We start from the raw sequence: 22680 nt of genomic DNA on the forward strand, positions 1-22680 counted from the left end.
TTTAGTGTAAATACAATAATCCACATAGAGCTGACTTTATTACAGACTGCGCTCTCTAAACCAGAGTCTGAGCTGGATTTAACCAGAGCTAAATGCTAAAAGTGCTGCAGCGTAGAGTCTGCAGAGTTTACATGATACAGGCTAATGTTGCTAACTCGCGGCTAGCAGTTTTGGCCATTCTGACGCCGTTTTATGCCCAGGGGTTTATTCATCTGAAAAACTAACCCAGCGACTAAAAAGTCCTCAGAAAATCCAAATTAAAGACATACAGCATGTTTATATTGAGCCAAAATGAGCTGCAGCAAAACAATGAAAACGCTGTAGCTACTCGCTAAGTTACTACAAACACACGAGAAAATCTACAGGAGCTGAAGTAAAGACGAAAAGAGACCATTTAAGTAACATCTCAATACTATTGTTAAACAAAAATACATAAATGAATAAAGCACAGGCTTTGGGAGCGTTAGGACATGGGCTTTTCTGTCTATGATGGACAGAGCAATAAAAATAAAAAATTATATTGAATGAAAATAAAATAAATAAATGGCGTCAGCACAATTCTAATATAACTGCTCTTAAATGTGTCGCCTACTTTACTTAAGGAAATGTCCATGAGTAAATTAACTAATTACAAACCAATCTGCTGTGAAAAAAGTAAGAATGTTGAAGAAAATGCCTTGTACTCGTATCGGTATTCGGTATCGGCAAGTACTTAAATCAAAGGACTCGTATCGGTTTTAGAAAAAGTGGTATCGGTGCCTCCCTAGCCTGGTCCTCGATGCACTTGAGTAAATAAAGGCCTATATTAGAGCATTTACGGTAAATATCTTTATACTGAGGATAATGACAAAACCACTACTTTAGACTTACTTCAATCCCAGGTCAGTCTGAGCCTTTTTAGATACGATTTAATCCTGATGGTGAATATATTTAATTGCAAAAGTGTTTGAAAAGTGGAGGTTTTCCTTTCCTTGCTAGAGCGTGGAGCATGTGGCGGCGAAGTGTCCAGTTGCAGTTGTTCTGCGGCGGCGTGCAGAGGCGGGAGTTCTCTGTGTTCGTCGTATCGAGTCAAATCCCCACAGTCCCGGCTCGTCCCGGGCGCCGTTTGTTCTCAGCGGTTCGTCACCATCAGGCCGTAACGTGACCCCCCCGCTCCAAATACGCCGCTTTATTATCACTAAGAACTCGTCAGCGTTTGAAGCGCGGCAGGTTAAGTTTCGGCCGTTTTCAAGCCCGCGTCCTGCGAGGGGCATGACTAATACGGCAGGGAGCGCAGGGTTTTCAATGGACACAATGGAAACTGAAGATGGCGAACAGGAGCCGGTGCCGAGTGGGGGGCGGGCTGGTGTTACTCACGGTGAGATGTTGGGAAAGATTGACGACGTTTTCACAAAAAAAGATGCTGTTTCAGAAATGAGCAATCAGGCCTTGTGACAGTGCAGTTTAACAACATTAGTCATGGTTTAGGAACATTCCCATGTGGTTAGGAAGCCCGGATGTGGGTGTTAAGTGCCTGTTTTAAGTCACTAGTCTGTTATGTGTCAGATCTGAGTTACTTTTTAGTTTTCAACAAACCATTCCCATCTGCACAGGGATTAATTCTCTCTCTTCAGTTCTCGCGGTTCCCCTGGTCTGCAACACTGAGAAGAATTAAGGCCAAAGTTTAAAGTCTTATTAAACAGCACACAGCTGAACTCAGGAATCTTGGAGTGATCTTTGATGAGAGTATGTTTCTGGAATCCAGGTCCATGGTAACTAAAGGAGTGATAGAAATGATCATTCATGTGTTTGAGTCCTCGTGGCTGCAACAGTCTCTTCACGTGCCTGAACAAGAAACAGGTAACTCGTCTTTAGTCATCCAAAACAAAGGACAGCCCACATTACGCCTGTGTGGAAATCCTTGGCTCCCTGTTGAGCATCATGTTCAGTTTAAATTGTTAAAGATCTACTACAGATCTACAACTCTGCTCGGAGCCTGAGGTCGTCAGCACCTGCTGATGGTTTCATGCACCAGCTGTAAAACTCAGGTTCTTTCAAAGCTGTGTTCCCTCGACTTTGGAATGAACTTCCTCTTGACCTGCGCTCTCTGGACACAGAGATGCCTTCAACCTGTTTAGGGGAACGTTCTAGTCTGAATGACTCTGCGCTGCCTGTGATTGTAAATGTTGTTTCCTTAGATATGTTGCTTTTTAATATGTGTGAGCAGTGATGGCACTAGACGGGTCGCTATAAAGCACAGTGCATTGTGAGAGTTGGAGGAAACAAACGGCGACAGGTCATTTAACTAAACAGAACAAAAAGGAATGAAACAGCTTTGTTAAAATGGACTTATCTTGCATAAGGAGCTTAGGAATAGACTTTAAAACATTGCTTTGGTTCCTCTGCATTGGTCATTTGCGGCACGGTGGCGCAGCGGTTAGCGCTCACGCCTCACAGCAAGAAGGTCCCGGGTTCGATTCCCACCTGGACGGGGCCTTTCTGTTTGGAGTTTGCATGTTCTCCCCATGTCTGCGTAGGTTTCCTCCGGGCACTCCGGCTTCCCCTACCACTAAAAACATGTACAATAGATTCCCCTCTGGGGCCAGGACTCCCCTGAAAAAGAGATTATTAATCTCAGTGGGACTATCCTGGTTAAATAAAGGTCAATAAAAAATTAAAAAAGATAAAAAATTCCATAACTAAATAATGTCTTTGTCTCCTCCTGCTGGCAGCTGTCGGAAAAACTAACTTTCAGTTTTGATTTACAGCATGGTTTACAGTTTCAGCTCGGCACTTTGCTCAGAACAGCTATAATGTGGGATTATGGGCTTTAAAAATGTGGAGGACAGTTTGGGGATTAAACAAAGATGTTCAGGTGTAAAGGCTGTGTGCCGTGTCAACACACACTGGAGCTCTTCAAAGGCTTTTCCCAAACCGTGCGGCGCTTTAAACATGTGATAGAGACGCGTCGGTCACTGCTGCAGGACAGACCAAACATGGCTCTTTCTGTAGGTTAATATTAATAGGTGAGTTTCCCTGCTCAGACCGAAGTTCTAATGATAGTTTCTCTTCATCAGCTGCTCCTCTCGTCCCTCCAAACAAAGTTTACGGCGGTCTCTTCGTCAGTCACAGGCCAGCAGATCTGATCTGTGCCGCGGTGTCGAGCGTCCCTGCACCCTCACTGTGTTCTTTCATAGAAGATATTACATTTTTTTCCCGTTTCCTTTACTTCCTTCCTTCACTTTTTACTTCCCATATGAATGACAAACTGGGAGAAGGATGGATCTTTTGCAGAACCGCAGTATTTTCAGTCTAATAATTGTCTTTTTATTGTTAATGCACCAAATGGATGGATTTTGTGTCATTGGAAGCGCTTGTATTGAGTCTGCACAGTCCTGACATCTGTCTCCTGCTGTTTTTTTCCAGTACGTGGACCTGAACTCCTCTCGGAACCTTCTGATCCTGGGCTTCTCCACCTTCAGCGGTCTGGTGCTGCCCACGTGGTTCCACTCCAACCCGGGCATCATCGACACAGGTACCGCCCGGTTCAGGTTCGACTTGGACTGAGACCACACAGCCGAGTGCTGGGTCGGCAGCGTTTCATTTGTTTTGATTCAGTTTGAAACATTAAGAGCATTTATTTGTTCATTCAACCTTTATTTAATGAGCTTAAGCCGCGGCGGTCATGGCCTCAGGTCAGATGCCAGACCAGGCTTTGACTCCCATTTGGCTCGTCCTTTCCTAATGCTCCAGACTAATGCCCACCTCAGCCTGGCTTTGGAAAGTCAGTACATGTATTGGGCCAAACTTTAAGGCCTTAAACTAAGCCACGAGTTTGTCGAAGATACAAACATTACAGCCAGAAACACATTCAGCTGCAGTTTGCTTTTGAATGTTGAGATTTCCCCTCATTTCTCTGTTTGACAAAATACATTTGAAAATCTTGAGAAGTTCTATTAATGTTTTTGCGTCTGTGGCCGTATTTGGGCATTAAAGTGTCTTTCTCCTGCATCGAGGCTTGAAAACAGACTTTGAAATATTGAAGCTGAGGCGCCAAAATAAAGATTTTCGTTCGTTCGTTTGTTATTTTATTTTGAACATGTGAGCAACACAACACACCTTTACAAAATTTTAAACGTAAAGGCTGTTACAAATCAAAAAGACAAAAGCAAACTTGTCAGTTCCCTTGAAAAGCTAAATACAAATGCACATGTCCAAAAAGGAGTGAGGAGAAGTTAAACTTATTCAACCCCACCCCCTATTTCAAAAACAGACTGATAACGTCATTCCTGTTCCTACATAGTTACTCAAAACTCAAAGAAAATTGCTAAGTTGCAACAGTAACACAGCACATACATGAGACCAATCACTTATAATCTGTAAATTCTGTTGTCTCATATTTCAAAAAAATGTTTTCTTTATATTTCTTCCTAAACTGATTCATACTTGAGCACAGTTTTCGATCTGAGCTTAAATCATTCCATAATTTGGCACCAGTAATGGAAACGCAAACACTTTTCATAGTTGATTTGAACGTTTGTTTTGTAAATTCATGGTCATCAGCTGATCCTGAGGCTGTACACATTTTGTTGTGTGAGAAAATGTTTTTGTATATTGTTTGGTATTCTGCTGTACTCTGAACATTATTTGGGCTGTTTGATAATCTACAAGGTCAGTGAGTTTAATGACTTTTGATTCCAAGAACAATATGTTGGTATGATCAAGATAACCAGATTTGTTGATAATTCTCATTTTTTGAAGACGAGTTAATGAATTTATTTCCCCAAATCTCAGCACAATAGCTTAGATCAGGTCATACCAGTGAACATTACAATATATGAAGTGATTTATGATCTAAAAGGTACTTGGACTTCTACATTATAGAAATGTTTCTTGATATCTTGTTCTATGTGACCTTTCCATCGAATTTCATCATCAATTATTACTCCAAGAAATTAGATTTTTTTCACAATTTCAATAACTGATCCATTTATTTGCAATTGTGCATTTAATTTCTTTCTTCGCCGACCAAATATCATTAAATTTAGGGTGAGTTTGTTAGAATCAAACCATGATTTTATTTTTTTTAATTCTACGCTTATTACTTCTAGTTGATGAAGGTTATCACCAGAACAAAACATGTTGGTGTCGTCTGCGAAGATTTTCAGTTTATAATTTGACATAATGTTTCTGTACTGGTGACGCATAAACAAGCAGCAACTTCCCTCTCTTTGGTACAGCAGTGTTTTGTGGTTTCCGTGTTCCGCACTGTTTTACTGGACGCTTTTGTCCGTCTTTGCCGTGTTTTAAAGTAAACAAACAGCAGCTTCTTTTGAGACTTTTGAGACCTTCACATTTCTTCTTCTGAGACACTGAAGGGGCACCAAGAGCCCCCCCTACAGCACAGAGGAGGCGTCACAAGAGGAGCTGCAGGAAACAAGGAAGGGACAGGCGAGGAGGTATCCGGGCGAGACTCACTTAAGCCAAACACATCTTCTATCACTATTGTTCTGGCTAATGGACGTTCACTGGAGAATGAAACCGATGAACTGTTAAGCTCTTCCTAGAAGACGGTGAAAGACTGTTGTGGAGCGGAGGGAGCTGCGCAGGAGGAAGGAGGAGCTGACCGGTGCAGGACGCCACCAATGGCCGTTCTGCTTTGTGACGGTGACACTTGAGGCCGCCATTGCTGTAGTACCTCCATATCGCCGCTAGTCTCCCATTGGAATGCATTGGACTTTAGACATAGTTACAATTAAAGAAACCAGGCTGGTTTTCGTAAGAAGCATTTTAGAAATCTCGTACTACTGAGGGTCGGACTGTTGGCATTGGAGCAGCGCGAGCTATATGTCACACAAGGAAGGAGTCTACAGTGAAGATCCCGCCCTTATGCCCTTTTTAGGAACATGCTTCGTCAGAGCTGGAAAGGAGGAGTCTGTAAATCCGCCATGACTTCCCCCTCGACCGTGGTCATTATGGTAAACGGGGAGGAGTGAGGACGAGCTGTCCATTTATATATACAGTCTACAGACACCACGCTCTGGGACAAACCCAGGGGGCGCTGCATCGTTTCAGAGGAGACTGAAGGAAGACAGGTTTCCCCGACCTCCAAAAACATGCGGCTCAGGACTAACACCTGAACTCTAGTTTGTTGCACGGTTGTACAATGACAAATAAATCACTTACTTATTTACTGTAAGAATTAAATATGAAATACAATGAAATACAATGAAACACAGGCACTGGAGCTGAAGCCTGGCCGCTGTAGGAATACAGCTTTGAACCGACAGAATGTCCAATTTAAAGGGGGGGTATTGTGCAAAATCGACTTTCTCAAGCTTTACATCATGTTATTCTGTCATTCCTTCATTAAAAACATGCCTGAAGTGTTGCCTTGGCACATTCACATATTTTTGAGTAATCTGTAAAAACTCTCCATTTTAGGGATAGGTTTGCCTGAGTCCTCCTAGGAACGCCCCCACCTCCTGGAGATGCCGCCGAGCTTTCGTCACCAGCCGAGTAACCAACCACTGCTCCTCAGCAGAACCCCCTCCCCACTGATGCCACAGACAGCGTGTGGAGGGGGCGTGTCTAAAGGCTCAGAGGTTCTTAAAGAGACAGAGGCCTATTTCAAGACATTCACTACAGCCATTTTGAGAGAGACATTTTATACAAGGAAGTTATTCTAATTTACTGCATTTACAGACCAACAGAAGGTTTGATCATGATTGTAGTGTGATATAGACTGGTGCTGTGTGACTGAAAATGCATAATACCCCCTCTTTAAATGTGGAGGACAGTCTGGGGTTTGAGCAATAGATACAGATGGCATCTCTGGAATCGTCCATATATGGTCATGTTTGAAAACAGTTAAGGGGGGAAACAATTTGGAGAAAAATCTAAACTATCTCTAATTATTCAAAAACTACTTTAACAAATGCTGAATTCTGAATATAGTTTTAAACTAAATAAAGATACAAAGACATGGGGAGGAGCAAAGTGGTTCAACAGGCCAAAAAATACGTGAATAATGGTGAACGCTAATTGTGCTAATGCTAACGGTTAGCTAGCGCTTGCTACAACTGCCGTTTTTTTCACTTCTACTGAACAATCTGCTGTGAGAGAATATCCATATGGGCCCGATTTACACTTGACTCTATTTATGTGTGATAAAAAGTTCATATTCCACCAGAAAATGGCTGAAAAGAGTGAAAATTGTGTTTCTCTTAAAGGAATAGGCCACCGTTTTTACATACTGAGATATGTTCTTACCTTATCTTAGCTTTGACGAGTTCTTTAGGACCTGTCTGATCTTCCCCCGTGCCTTCAGTCACGTAAACACAGCGCAGACGGCGTTAGCATTTAGCCTCTCCTTCTCTCCTCTATAGCTCCAAAACTGGTCAAGATAGAAGCTACCAAGCTCTTCCACGTTTTCCCTATTTAAATATGGTTACGTGAAGTGTTCCACTACAAAGTATAATTACACAAAATTAAACAATGTGGATTTTCTAAGTGGATAAAAAGGGGAACTATATTGTAAGGTGTAATAATACCAGGAGTAATTTGCCATCCGCACAGTAAAGTGAAGATTACTGCGCGGATTTCGAACTACTCCTGGTATTATTACGCCTCACAATATAGCCCCCCTTTTATCCACATTGTTTAATTTTGTGTAATTATACTTTGTACTGGAACACTTCACGTAACCATATTTAAATAGGGAAAACGTGGAAGAGCTTGGTAGCTTCTATCTTGACCTGTTTTGGAGCTATAGTGGAGAGAGGGAGAGGCTAAATGCTAACGCCGTCTGTGCTGTGTTTACGTGACTGAAGGCACGGGTGAAGATCAGACAGGTCCTAAAGAACTCGTCAAAGCTAAGGTAAGAACATATCTCAGTATGTGAAAACGGTGGCCTATTCCTTTAAGATTTTATTTTCCCCCTCGGCGAAGCCACGCCCCCTCCTATGACGAAAAGCGTCTGTATATATGGCGCGATATAAAACAGGAAGTACAGAACGAAACACTGACCCAGTGTCGCTGCTCCCTCTGCGCTCAGAATGTGCTGAGCATCAAGTCTGAACAACAATGCACAGTATTTGCGTTTTATTAGTATAAATATTTCTACTTAGGCGTATAAAATGTGACTCATCTACGGCGTGCAGAAGTGTAGAAAGTGTTTGTTGAGCTACTGGGTGGAGAAAGAGAAAGAAACAGCTAATCTTGCCAGGATTGACTGAGGATTACTCTAAACTCAGTGGGAACAGTCAGTGCTTCAACATGGTTTGAAGTAGATTTTTATGGAATCAATTCATATATTTGTTGTGTTTTCAGTGCCGTTCAGGTGTAAATATCATAAACCAAGTATCGTTAAAGTGAACCTCCTGAAATGTGTGAATACAGCATCTAAAGCCGCGTCTCCACATGTCCGTCTGATTCCTCCTGAAGCCGGAGCTTGCGTCGCTGTCACCTTGGGCCTTGGCAGAGCCGTGTGGCAGAGGCGGTGCCAGCCTAAGCTCCTAATGCCACGCTCACAGATGGCGCTGCCCGTGCCTCAACCAGGGGGTGAGGGCGCAGGGCGGGTTTGATACTGCAGGGGGCGCCAGTGCTGCTGAAAAGTCTGTAATCACGCTGCGACTCCACCTGGTATTGGCTCGTCTGACGGCAGTGATTCTCTCGTTTTTAGACGGACAGATAATGAGACTGAACAAAAACAAACAAAAAAAAACCTTGAAATGAGACAAAAAAAGTCAAAGACGAGACTGATCCAGCTGAGGTGGCTGTTCCAGGCATGTCCTATTGGGAGGAGGTCCAGATCCAGACCCAGGACACGCTGGAGGGACATGTCTCTGTGGCCTGGTGTCGCCTCAGGGTCTCCCCAGAACAGCTGGAGGAGGTGTGTGGGGATCTGCTCTGACGCTGCCTTCACCACCCGACCGCGATGAAGCAGAAGAAAATGAGAGGGAAGAGCCAAGACAGAGAGACAGACTGCATTAGAAAGTTTTATTGAACGTGAATCATGATCGGGGCTCAGACCCTAAGATTGCAGTAATGATCTGGAATACATGGCGTTGATAGATGATGGCCAGAATCTTCCCCCGGAGCCCGGACCAATGGCCGCTGGCTGCTCTGCTGTATGCCCACGACACTGGGGGCCGCCATTGCTGTAGTACTTCCATATCGCCACTAGGTCCCCATTGAAAAGCATTGGGGTTTAGACACGCTAAAAACAACTTTAACGCCTGGTTTCTATTGTTTCAACACTGGACCAGGCTAGATATTCAGGACTGTTAGCATTGGAGCAGCGCGAGCTACACGTCACGCAAGGGCCGAGTCTACAGTGAAGATCCCGCCCGTATGTCCTTTTTAGGAACAGGCTTCGTCAGAGCTGGGGAGGAGGAGTCTGTAAATCCGCCATGATTTCCCCCACGACCGTGGTCATTATGGTAAACGGGGAGGAGTGAGGACGAGCTGTCCATTATATATACAGTCTATGGCCTGGACACTGGTGGTGGTAGGACGAGACCCGGCGCGATGCGATGAGCAGAGCCTGAGGAGAGGCCAGGTGGAGGAGGGGCGGAGGAGGGACGGAGGAGGGACTCAACACAGCTGGGAATCGGCCGAGTGATTGACCGAGGAGCTTAAGAAGGGGATCCTGGACTCGGAAGCTCTGAAAATGGCTGAAGCAGAATAAGCAGCTGTGATGATTGGCTGACGCGATGAGGCGATGAATGAAGGCTGCAGGTACGTCTTCCAGGTTGAATTGGTGGTGAAGCTTCATAAAGACCTTGAAATGAAACAAAAAAAAGTCAAAGACAAGAATAATCGTTCTTGTTCAATTGGCAAAAAGACCAGTCTAAACCTCAAAACTCAGAATGAGCACACATTCTGATAATTCAAACATTTTAAGTCATTTTGTCTAAGAAAGTGAAAGGCCAAGATCGCGGATACAAGCGGCTGAAATGAACTCCTTCACCATTGCACTAAATTGTGTATTTTGAATAGCTGACACTATCATTTTTTGTAAATATTTAGCCATATCAAGCCAAGAACTACACCACATGTAAAGCAGGAGTCAGGGCTAAGACCGATTCAGGCCTAAACCATAGAAACCAGGCCAAAAAGAAGAAAATTATGCAGAAATAAACAAGACAAAGGCTAAAGGGAGGAATAAAGTGTTAAAACCAAGACCCCGGTGATCCTCAAACAACAGGGGAAGCGCTCACGTGTGTTCTACCATCTCTTCACATGAGACCGAGTCACAAGGAGGCGATGCATTTCATCAGTTAGATATTATTCAATCCGCTTTGCAAACACATCCACTATTTAGCCCCTCTGACCTTGAAGCCGCTGCATTTAAACCGGCAGAGACGTGCTGTCCTGTGAGGAGTCCTCCCTCAAAGGTATAGCTAACCCTCCTCCGCGATACATATACATATCCTGTTTTCTTCATTTAGCCTCTGAGTAGAGTCGCTGCTCCTTCACGTCGAGAGGAGCAGCTGAGGTGTGTCGGGCATCTGTTCCAGAGCCTCCTGGTCTCTCCCTCTGAGATGTTCCAGGCATGTCCTATTGGGAGGAGGTCCAGACCCAGGACACCCTGGAGGGACATGTCTCCGAGCTGGCCTGGTGTCGCATCAGGGTCCCCCCAGAGCAGCTGGAGGACGTGTGCTCGGACCGGGACGTTTTGGCATCTCTGCTCAGACGACCCGGATAAAGCGGAAGAAAATGGATGGAAATAAGACACTTAAAGGAATAGGCCACAGTTTTTACAGAATGTATCCGCACAGTAAAGTGAAGATTACTGCGCGGATTTCGAACTACTCCTGGTATTATTACGCCTTACAATACAGTCCCCCCTTTTATCCGCTTAGAAAATCCACATTGTTTAATTTAGTGTAATTATACTTTGTAGTGGAACACTTCACGTAACCATATTTAAATAGGGAAAACGTGGAAGAGCTTGGTAGCTTCTATCTTGACCTGTTTTGGAGCTATAGAGGAGAGAGGGAGAGGCTAAATGCTAACGCTGTCTGCGCTGTGTTTACGTGACTGAAGGCACGGGGGAAGATCAGACAGGTCCTAAAGAACTCGTCAAAGCTCAGGTAAGAACATATCTCAGCATGTAAAAACGGTGGCCTATTCCTTTAAGACAAAAACACCTGATTTGAGACAAAAAGGTCAAAGGCCAGAAAAATCATTCTTGTTCCATTGGTAATAAAATCAATTCTAATCAAAATCAGCACAAATCCCAACATGTCAAACACTTTTAAGTGACTTTATCTGAGACGAGGTGTCATTTTCAGGGCGTGTCCTTCTCTGTCCAGCCGGTGGAGCTCGTTTGACTTGTGCTCCTGTCGCAAAAGTTGAGAACTCTGTTTTCCTGACCTAAAAATGGCGTCCAAATCCTATTGTGTTTGGAGCTTTGTGTGAAAACAGTGGCCTAAGCTGCTTCTGCTGGTCATTACAAAAGTGCAGCGGGGCCGTAGCATTGTAGCGTGTAATCCACATGTAATCCACATGTAATCCACATGTAATCCACATGTAATCCACACATCCAGATTGCAGCCTTTAGACCTCACACTTCAGACGAGCACAAGGCAGTTTTAACCCATTTACTCATTACTGATGGTTAGATTTACATCATGGACGGCACTTTAGCATCTACTTGAGTAAAATGATTTCAGAATTGGAAAATGGCTCAATGATTGGTCCAAAACTTGAAATAAAAATAAACATCTCTATCAGACTTCGACGGTCAGGATTCGAAGCGTCTGCACCTGCACCCCTGGGAAGCCCCGCTGTGGTCACGTGATCCGCGTCATGTGACCGTCGCCGCGGAGATAATCCCGGTCCAGTTCTGGGCAGGTCTCGTCTCTTCGGGTCTAGGCTGCTTAGGCCTCAATCCTCTTCACACAGACTTAGCTCCGTCTCTCCGCCTCCTCCTGTCCTCTCCGGGAAGTGTTTGGACAAAACCACGGCCCTGTCTGAGATCGACCCCTGACCCCTGACCCCTCACCCTCGACGAGCACGTGTCAAAGATGCAGCGAAAATCGACCTCTGAATATAAATACAGCTCCGAAATAAATGATTCTTGACTTCTTCACCCTCACCTGAACCAAGCCAGTTTCTCCAGTTTGGCTTTACCCAAATCTAAAGAGAAATCATCAGTATAGCAACGAAAACAAGGATGAAAACGCAGCAAAAATGTGACGAAAACACGACAAATGATGTGTCAGGCAGTGCTATATTTACTATATTTACTACGTTGCAGGATTGTGCCTTTAGCTAAGTGACTCTTTGGTGATTTGCGACTTTGGTTTGGACACGTGGCAGATGCTCAATCAGAATCAAAGGTCAAAAGGACTGGTCTGGACTCCCCTCTCCCCAGACGCCTCCCCTGATCCCTCCTTTCATCTGCCTCATGTGGATCAGAGCCGGACCCGGGACTCGACTGAAGATCCTCCTCTGAAGTCACTGCTGGATCCATGATTCCCTGATGAAAGTGGCTCTTCTTCAGCGGACCGGGTTTGATTCAATAAAGCTTTATAAATGAGCACGTCTTAAGGGGCGCTGAATGAAGGCACTGCTGGCGGCCATATTGGGATTATTCTTTTGAACCCAGTGCAATGTCAACCAATACAAAAACCTGTTCATGATCCTTTTTATTTTAAAAAGATGCTCATTTCATGACTTTTTTCTCAATAACGATTAGAATTTTTGCTTTCCTCTTGTAAACTAGGGATGGGCGGATCGATACCAAAGTATCGATATATCGATACCAGATGGCTACTTTTTAAGTATCGATATTGGGCAAAAAGTTAATTATCAACACAAAAGGATGATTTATTTCTTTGTTCTGAGCCAAAACAGTCACAACAGCAAAAGATTGAACTGAGTCATTCTGGTTTAGGTTCTGTTTGTCATTGAAGTATTCATTTAAAATTGTGTTTATGTATTTAATTTCACATTCATATTGTTTAATTAACCAGTTAAAGTAATATCATTTTAATGGACCAATTAATTATATAAAATAACCAGTTTTAGAAATGTATATTGATTGAAATACATTCACCCATATGAAATGACCAGTATCGGTATCGGTATCGGCGAAAATGACCCCAAAAGTATCGGTATCGTATCGATTCCAAAAAATGTGGTATCGCCCATCCCTATTGTAAACACGCATTTACATTTGTTTCACACTATTCAACTCAGATCTGTTCACCACAACTGCCTCTAAAATCCTGCACCGTCACTCAGAAAGGTGTTACTTCGGGTCTGAAGTGCCGTCATGCACGAGCTTAAAGGGATATTTCAGGATTTTTGGCATAGGGCCTCATTTCCTAGTTATCCAGAGTGTTGCTGATTTCTGGAGATTTTTTTTTTTGCAATTCATGCAGTTCTTATATTTGAAGAGTTTCGTGGCGCTAGGCTAGTGCAAGGCTAGCTTGTGTCTATGGTATCAGCTAGCCTGCATTAAAAACAGTCTGACCCGCTCCACAGAGCACCTGAGGCAAATCACTTATAACACCAGACTAACCATATAAATGTTTGGAATATAACTGACCTGCATCACATGAATGATCGCATTTTGAGGGACTATTTTCTCGCAGATCACTCCGCCGCTGCGTAGCCTATACAACCACGAAGCTGATGCTGCTCAAATATAGGTTATTTTAAATGCAAAACAGTTATGATTCCATTAAGACCAGTGCTTAATTTGATCCCCCGTTTGGGGGAACGCATTCCCCCAATTACATTTTTTTCAGGGTTAAGGATCCGGGAAATATTTTGGAGGATCCGGCAAAAAATGTATCTGATGTTATGGTGTCTAATGAGAGTGTTCCGGCAAATGTTTTGGCCTGTTCCCCTAATCCATCACATCAGACCAAAAGTGTTCCTGAAAATACTAATTTACAAATTAAGCACTGATTAAGACATTTATATGGTTAGTCTGGTGTTATAAGTGATTTGCCGCAGGTGCTCTGTGGAGCGGGTCACACTGTTTTTAATGCAGGCTAGCTGATACCATAGACATGCACTAGCCTTGCACTAGCCTAGCGCCATGACACTCTTCAAATATAAGAACTGCATGAATTACAAAAAAAAATATCTCCAGAAATCAGCAACACTCTGGAAAACTGGGAAATGAGGTCCTATGTCAAAAATCCTGAAATATTCCTTTAATATAGAAGGTGAAATTACACGTATGACCTGAGGTGGCAGTAGTGAGTATAAAATGGCAAACTTGCATCTAGCCCCTTAAAAAAATCAGCTTAACTCAGATTTAGGCAAGACACACAGCACGTTTCATTCACATTTCACAGCAACACCGAAAACACAATAAAACAAATCAATTGATACAACATATACAAATACAGACATACAATATGTATGTATTCAAATTATAAAATATGTTGAAATACAGTCTATTGCCATAGGCAGCAGTAAATAAACACTGAAACATAGTCAGGGCTGAGGCCTGTCTCATGGAGGCTGGTCCAGACTTTTGCTGCGTAAAACTGAAACACAGCCTCATCATGTTTAGTCCTGACTCTGGAACCACCAGGAGACCTGATGATCTCAGAGCCCGAGGTGGTTCATACGGCTCTAACATGTCCTAAACCAGGATAAGACTTATAACAAGCAGAGATGTTTTACACTATTCTCTGAGCGACTGAGCCAGTGAGACCAGAGCACTGGACTAATATGGTCGTGTTTCCTGGTTCTGGATGTTCTGCAGCCGGTACAGTCGTCTAACCAACTGGAGACAAACACATGATTTAATCTCTCCGGTTTCGACTCTGCTCGAACGTTTGGAAAGGCTTTAGGAGGCCATCGTCGTCTTTCGTTTCAAGACTGTTTCCATTGTAGATTCTCACTACATATGAATGAACACATATGGAAATGTGTTTTAACATCTTAACCCCCACCTGAACCGAGCACATGTTCTTCAGTTTGGCACAAATCTAAAAGCTTCTTGGAAAAAAAACTGTTCAAGCCAGTGGAGCTCACACACACACACACACACACATCAGGAGCCGTGTGTCCTCGTGTCTTCTGTGAGAATCACAGTGTATAAAGTGTTGAAAACTGGGACATAAGTCATGCAATTCTCCATCCTTTGTAGCCAGTGAAGATCCTACATCTGATCATGTGACATCACCGTGTGTGAGCATGTTCTGACCCCCCCCCCCACCCGCCTCGGAGACCCGCTGAACGCCTCGCTTCCACTTAACCTCTCAGTGCCGTCCGCGGAGCATCTCGTAAACGTCGTGTTGCCTTTAAGGACTCCCCTAAAAGCCCGGCTGGTGCTTCTGCCCAGGGCTTCTGCTTCTGCTTCTACGGCGGCGGCGGCGGCGGCGGCGGCCACATGTGTTGGGCATTAGCCTCCTCTGAAGATCCTCCGATAAAAGCCAGGACACTCGGGAGCCGCGGCCGTTATCCTGTCCTCCCAAATTTACCGCCGCGGCTAGTGTTTCGGCGCCATTTTAGAGGCTTGGACTTCACCCCCGGCCCCCGACCTTTCGGGGGAGAGGGCAGGAAGTAGATTTACGGCGCGCGCTTGTTGTTCCAGGTCCGGGAGAAAGTGTGTGAAGATGTGTTTTGGTGTTTTTCAGAGTTCAGAGGAGTTAGAAATGAGACGGAACAGAGGGTGAGGGACTGTGTTTCCGGAAATGACGGGCAGATGTTGTGGTCTCTGTTCCACATTGTCTCACTGGATACTTTTGTGCATCTTTGCCTTGTATTTGTAAGTTCAGCTACTTTCTTTTACTGCAGGGAGTCAATAATGGTCCTGAAGAAGCAGCTCATGAGCTAAACCTATTGGAAACCTCCTTATTTCTTCTTCTGAGACACTGAAGAGACACCGAGAGCCCCCACACCTGCGGCACAGAGGAGGCGTCACAGGAGGAGCTACAGGAAACAAGGAAGGGACAAACGAGGAGGTATCCGGGCGAGACTCGCATCTAACCCACACATGCCTTCTATTATTCTGGCTAATGGACGTTTCCTGGAGAATAAAACAGATGGGGAAGAACTGTTGTGGAGCGGAGGGAGCTAAGCAGGAGGAAGAGGAAGGAGGAGGAGCTGACCAGTGCAGGACACCACGCTCTGAAAGAGGGACAAACCCAGGAGGCGCTGCACCGTTTCAGAGGATCAGAGGAGACTGAAGGCAGACGGGTTTCCTCCGGGTTTCCCCCGACCTCCAGAAACATGCTGCTCAGGCATGGGCGTCGGAACCGTTCATTGTGAGGGGGAAACGTGGTTGGTTGTTCCCCTCCACTTTTCATTGACTCTACATTGACTTAAAGTTTAGACTGGACCTCCCCTCCTGGAACCGCCACCTTAATGTGGTGGAGGGGTTTGAGCGCCTGAATGATCCTGGAGCTCTGTTGTCGGTTGTCGCTTGGTGCCCCTGGTAGGGTCTCCCAGGGCAAACAGGTCCTAGGTGACGGGTCAGACAAATAGCGGTTCAGAAGCTCCTTATGAGAGACCAATAGGCCCGGTTAGAACCATGAGGCCGTCCTTCTGTGGACCCACCACCTGCAGGAGGAGCCATAGGGGCTGGTGCAGTGTGATTTGGGCAACTCCAACACCTGCCCCCACGACCCGGCACTGGACAAGTGGAAGAAAATGGATGGATGGATGGATGGACAAGGACAAGATCGCGCATACAAGCGGCCGAAATGAGTTTCCTTCGCAGGGTGGCTGGGCGCACCCTTCGAGATCGGGTGAGGAGCTCAGTTACCCGGGAGGAGCTCGGAGTAGAGTCAGCTGAGGTGGCTCGGGCATCTGTTCCGGATGCCTCCCGGTCGCCTCTTGCGGGAGGTGTTCCAGGCATGTCCTAGTGGGACAAGGCCTCGTGGAGAACAGCTGGAGGAGGTGTGTGTGGATCGGGAAGTTTGTGCATCTCTGCTGAAACTGCTGCCCCCCCGACCCGGCCCCGGATAAAGCGGAAGAGGATGGATGGTGGGCAGCGTGTTTCCCCTCTTCATCAGTACAAAGGACGAGGTGCTGCTGATCAGGTCGAGTCTCTCATGTTTTCCTGAAGTAGCGCCCGATTTGGATGTTGTCCCGCTAAAGCCCAACCTGTTTTTTCCCCCCCCAGGACTCACATCTGAACACTCTTTTGTTGTACGGTTCTATAATGACAAATAAAGCACTTACTTACTTTACCCACAAACAAACCACATCTGTGAAATGTCTCTTGGGGTTTACTCTTCCCTCCACATCAAAACCTTTCCAAAGAACCTCCAGGGCGCTGACAAACTTCATGTGGCTTCATTATGCAGCTACCCTACGTGATCGTTACCTTACAAATGATCAACATGGCCGATTCACACAGGCAGAAGCTCCACTGGAACAGGAGCAGCGTCTGGGTGTAGATGATCTTGTTCTGAAGGACGTCCAGCGCCCGAGTGTAACTTCCGTGTTTGTGTTTCCTCAGGGGTCAAAGAGCTGGACCAGGTGATCGTGGTCCTCTTCACCACGCACATGTTCATCGGCGGCTTCTTCGGGTTCATCCTGGACAACACCATCCCAGGTACAAACACACACACACACACTGCTGACACCAAAGGACACCTGCTCAGTCCGTTTCTGATGTTTTTTCTCGGTTCTTTCCAGGCACCGATAAGGAGCGGGGCATTAAGAAGTGGAGAGACAGCGTGGGTTTGGTGGACGGCGACGCCAACAGCGACCTCTCGTGCTACGACATCCCGTTCACCGGTCGACTCCTGAAGCGCTTCCGGTTCCTGCAGATGCTGCCCTTCCTGCCCTCCTACAAGAACCGCCAGTAGACCCCTTCTGCAGGACTCACCACGGGAGGGCCAACAAGGTCAAACCCCCTGATTTATTGAATGACCTCAAACCTGTCGCCTCTTGTGGCCGCGCCGGGGTACTGCGCCCTGAATCCACAACTTCTCACGTTAAAGTGGACCTGTTCTGGAAAACCCACTTTCCAAAGCGGTTCGGTTTTGGTGTTTCTTCTTCTACGGTGTCGGCTTCGGTGGCTACGTTTACATGCAGGCTAATAATCCGATCATGATCTGATTTCTGGACTTCTCAGATTATAGGCGTGTAAACAGCAGAATCTGATATAATCTGATTTCTTTCTGGTCTTTTACACGTGTGCATAAACTCACCAGGAAAATACAGCAAAGAGGCCAAGCTAATGTCACAAGGACAAAGATTAAAAGAAAAAAAATCTGTAAAAAACCCAGAAGTTATCCATTAAAGGGACTATGCGGAATTTAAAACTGTTAACATTTTGTATTTTCCTCCTACTACATGTTCCAGCCATGTCCTAATGCAGTGGTTCTCAACCTTTTGGCGCCGCAACCCCCATTTTAACAGTAAAAATGTTTGTGACCCCCGCTCGAGTCACACCGTGAGAAATGGAAATAGTAGCCGACATAATTCTTAACCTCTGAACTCCCGCCTGAAGCGAGAGGATCTTTTTCCTCACGTCATCACATTTTTTTTCCAGCATTTTTTTGTTGGGCATTTAACTCATTTTTGTCATTTTTTTGTCACATTTTTGTCTTTTTTTATGTCATTTTTTGTCACTTTTTTTGTCAAATTTTTCTCACATTTTTGTCATTTTTTGTAATGTTTTTGTAACATTTTTGTCATTTTTTGTCACATTTTTGTAACATTTTTGTCAATTTTTTGTCAAATATTTGTCTTTTTTTTCTTCATTTTTTTGTCATTTTTTTGTGGCATTTTTGTCATTTTTTGGTCATTTTTTGTCACATTTCTGTCATTTTTTTGGTCATTTTTTTGTGACATTTTTGTGACATTTTTGCCACTTTTTCATACATTTTTTGTCACTTTTTTGTCCCATTTCCATCCTTGTTTTCGTCTCAGCTTTTTTCCAGAAGCTTTTGGATTGGGGTAAAGCCAAACTGGAGAAAATGTGCTGGGTTCAGGTGGGAGTTAACGGGTTAAAAAAAAAAAAAAAAATGGCTATAATGAAATTCATCAAACTACAAACAAATAATGGCGCTCTGGTAAAATAGCACACCCATGCTACAATAAAATACCAGATTATATGCTAATGAAAATATGGCTATTTTATCTAAATGATCTGGCGACCCCCCCAAATTTGTCTCGCGACCCCCAGGTTGAGAACCACTGTCCTAATGTGTAGAATGAGCTCAGACCTGTTCACCACAACTGCCTCTAAAATCCTGCACTGTCTCAAAAAGGTGTTACATCGGGTCTGAAGTGCCGTCATGCACGAGCTTAATATATAAGCTGCAGTTACGCGTAAGACCTGAGGTGGCAGTAGTGAGTATAAAATGACTAACTTGCATCCAGCCCCTTTAAACGAATGGTAGATGTTCTCAATTTATAAAGCACTTTTCTACCTATATTAGGCCCAAAGTGCTTTACAACAAGGAACCAGTCACCCATTCACACTCTCATTCATACACCAGTGTACGCAGACACTGGAGGCAAGGAGGGGGAAGTGCGTTGCCCAAGGACACAACGACAGGAGCTGGGACTCGAACCCCTGACCTTCATATCATGAGGCGACACGCTCCACCATCTACACCACTGTCACCCATGTCTGTCATATTTGTTTTGTAGAGAAAGTGTTTCCACAGTCGAGTGGTTGAGGCCCTTCGCATATGCAGAGAACGACTCCCTCCTCAGCGTCCTGAGTTCGAGTCCCAGCTCTGGTTGTTTACTTTAATCACGTCGCCCTTCTCTTCACCCTCACATTTTAGTAGAAGTTGAAGCACAGTTTGTCAAAAGGCCAAAAAAGAAAATGTGTTTTACTGAGTGTGGACACTGATCTTTATATGAAGGACACGGCTCAGAGTCTCAGAGTGAGAGACGGACAGAGGATCAGACCAGGGAAACATCGAACTCTTTTAGCAGAAGAAAACTCCACCGCGCACTCTTAAAACTCAACCCGCCGCCTTGTGAAGCAGCAGGGGATCGTCAGAAAGTCACTGTGGTTTCTCTGATGTCGTTTCTGAAAACAGTCACGGTCTGAAACGCTGCTAAATTTGAGCGACAAACACGATTTTACAATTTACCCATTTTCCACATCGTCTGCTTTTAAAACTCTGAGTTACTAAAAATGAATCTGATTTATTGCTCAGCCCTAATTTGAGCTATTTGTATTTTACTTTATTACTATTATGTTAGAAAATATGTTTGAACCAATGTTTGAGCAGAATGTATGCTGCTCAAAAATACACATAAACTAATCTTTGGTCCTCATGGAGCTGACATGGCTGTAATAGCACCCCCTGGTGGCCGGGGGCGACTCCAAAAGACACTTTAAACTGCTTAAAGCCTGGCTCCAAAGAGTTTTTTTTTTCTTTCTAAAAGCTATGACCTACAGTATGTGAAACCACACTGTTTTTTGTACATTAGAAATAAAAAGTCAAAGCCTAACTCTATAACAGGCTCTGGAGCTCTGTGGAGGACCAGGCTGTTCCTCCACAGAGCTCCAGAGCCTGTTAGGAGACTGAACCGCCATGTTGGTTTCACAGACCCCTCGGGATCATTTCTATGGGGCTGGATCTTGAATATATGTTGTTCCAAATATGGAGGCCAGTCATTCTCCACCTGGTTCTGCAGCTGGGCCTGACTGCTCTGAAAATCCAAACCTGCTCTGGCTCAGGAGAATGTAAACACATCAGATCTGATTACTGGGTTGTCTGATTTCTCCGGTTGTCTGATTTGTCTGACCATGTAAACGTAGCCAGTGTTAAAGCCCAAAACCGTCTCCCACATTTTTAAATAAGCAGTTATTCCTACAGCGTATTATTTATTACAGTCAATGCTTTTGTTCTGCTTTGTTCTACCTCATCAGAACATCGTCCAATGACTTCTCTCTGTAAAAAGTTACTATTGTTTTATTGAAGCGTCGACTTTTTATATATTTAAATATTGTAAGAATTAATGTTACTAATGTTATTGTGTTTTGTATGATAAAATGAAAACCCTGAGAACAGAGGGTTCAATCTAACTTAAATAAAAACTTTTACTAAACGTTTGCAAAGCCTTTTTGGAGATCATTTCGTCTTTCTCTTGCTTTGTTGTTCACATTAACCTCCTAACCGTCCAGTTCAGCTTTACCCAAATCTAAACGCCTTTTGTTACGCCTCATTTGAAAGCTAAGACCTACAAAACTCATCCAAACAAATCTTTTTCCTCATGTTGCCGCATTGTAGCTTTTTTTGACAATTTGTTTGTGCATTTTCGTCACTTTTTTTGCTACTTTTTTTTTTTTAATCAAGGTTTCGTCACTTTTTTCTCACATTTTTGTAACTTTTTTGTAATGTTTTCATCCTTTTTTTTATTTATTTTTTTGTCACTTTTTGACACTTTTTTTCGTCACATTTTCATCAATTTTTTGTCACTTTTTTGACACTTTTTCATCAGTTTTTTGTCACTTTTTTTTAAAAATCAAAGTTTCGTCACTTTTTTCTCACATTTTTGTAAATTTTTTGTAATTTTTTCATCACTTGTTTTTATTTTTTCGTCACCTTTTTGACACTTTTTTTTCATTTTTTTCGTCACTTTTTTGTCTTTTTTTTTGGTACATTTTTGTCAGTTTTTCATCTGTTTTTTGTCATTTTTTTGTCACTTTTTCGTCACATTTTCATCAACTTTTTGTCACTTTTTTGACACTTTTTCATCAGTTTTTGGTCACTTTTTTTTTTAAATCAAAGTTTCATCACTTTTTTCTCACATTTTTATAAATTTTTTGTAATTTTTTCATCACATTTTCATCCATTTCTTTTGTCACTTTTTTGTCACTTTTTCGTCACATTTTCATCCATTTTTTGTCACTTTTTTGACACTTTTACAAACGTTTTTTTGTCACTTTTTTGTCATTTTTTTGTCACTTTTTTGTCACATTTTCATCACTTTTTGTTGCCATTTTGACACTTTTTTCAAGAAGCTTTTAGATTTGGGTAACGCACACTGGAGAAAATATGCTCAGTTCAGGTGGGGGTTAAGAGGTTTATATAAACTTTGATCTGGGGCACATAAAGTCTCCATCACATAAAGTCTCCATCACATAAAGTCTCCATCACATAAAGTTTGTAGAATAAACTCGTCCTGTTGTGCGGAGCTGCTCCCAGGGGGCGCTCTCTCATCAGATCAAACCGCCTCGCTCGTCCATCACTGTCCGCCGTAACACAATAAAACATTCCTAACTTTATAACATGCTCGGTAACACGGTCATGTGACCTCCTGCTGCAGTTTGCTTCATGGCTCATTTAGAAAACAGGTTCTAATTTAGTTTGAAAGTTTTCCCAACAACGTCACAGTTTTAGCCAAACGTTTGTGGTGTTGGTCACGTTTCAGTGGATGAAGACAGTGATGTAGGTGACAGTTGTAGCCACAGCCGCCCTGGGTTAGACTAACAGAAGCGAGGCTACCAGTCTATGCCATGGGCCCCTCTGTTCTCAGGTTGGTCACCATTACATTTCTTACGATACCAGTACTTCACCGATACTGTTTCCGACACCAGTGCTGTGAGTCATAAGAAAACACAGAGGAACGGCTTAAATAGGCCATAAATGTGCCTTCAAAATGTGCAATTATTTGTGTAATCACCGCAGAGCTCTCTGGTGGACGAGGCTCATCGCGCTCCGGTCGGTCCCGGTGATTCAGAGCTTTAGGTGCAGGTGTGATCGCGCTGAAGAGCCAACAATGAGAACAACAGGG

General features: G+C 43.8%; 1 protein-coding gene across 1 annotated transcript in view; it reads left to right on the forward strand.

Moving 5' to 3' along the window:
• Positions 1-17777, forward strand: part of LOC306965843 (solute carrier family 23 member 2) — a gene marked incomplete at its 3' end in the record, with an annotated part of 109363 nt that extends 91586 nt beyond the window's left edge. The window contains exons 10-12 of the mRNA XM_079560411.1: positions 3406-3514; positions 17426-17521; positions 17605-17777. Of these exons, the coding sequence (XP_079416537.1) occupies positions 3406-3514; positions 17426-17521; positions 17605-17777 (378 nt within the window). The remainder of the gene's footprint in view (positions 1-3405; positions 3515-17425; positions 17522-17604) is intronic.
• Positions 17778-22680: the final 4903 nt, after the last annotated feature.

This window comes from Gobius niger, assembly GCF_951799975.1.
Source record: "Gobius niger genome assembly, chromosome: 7".
Taxonomy (NCBI): Eukaryota; Metazoa; Chordata; class Actinopteri; order Gobiiformes; family Gobiidae; genus Gobius; species Gobius niger.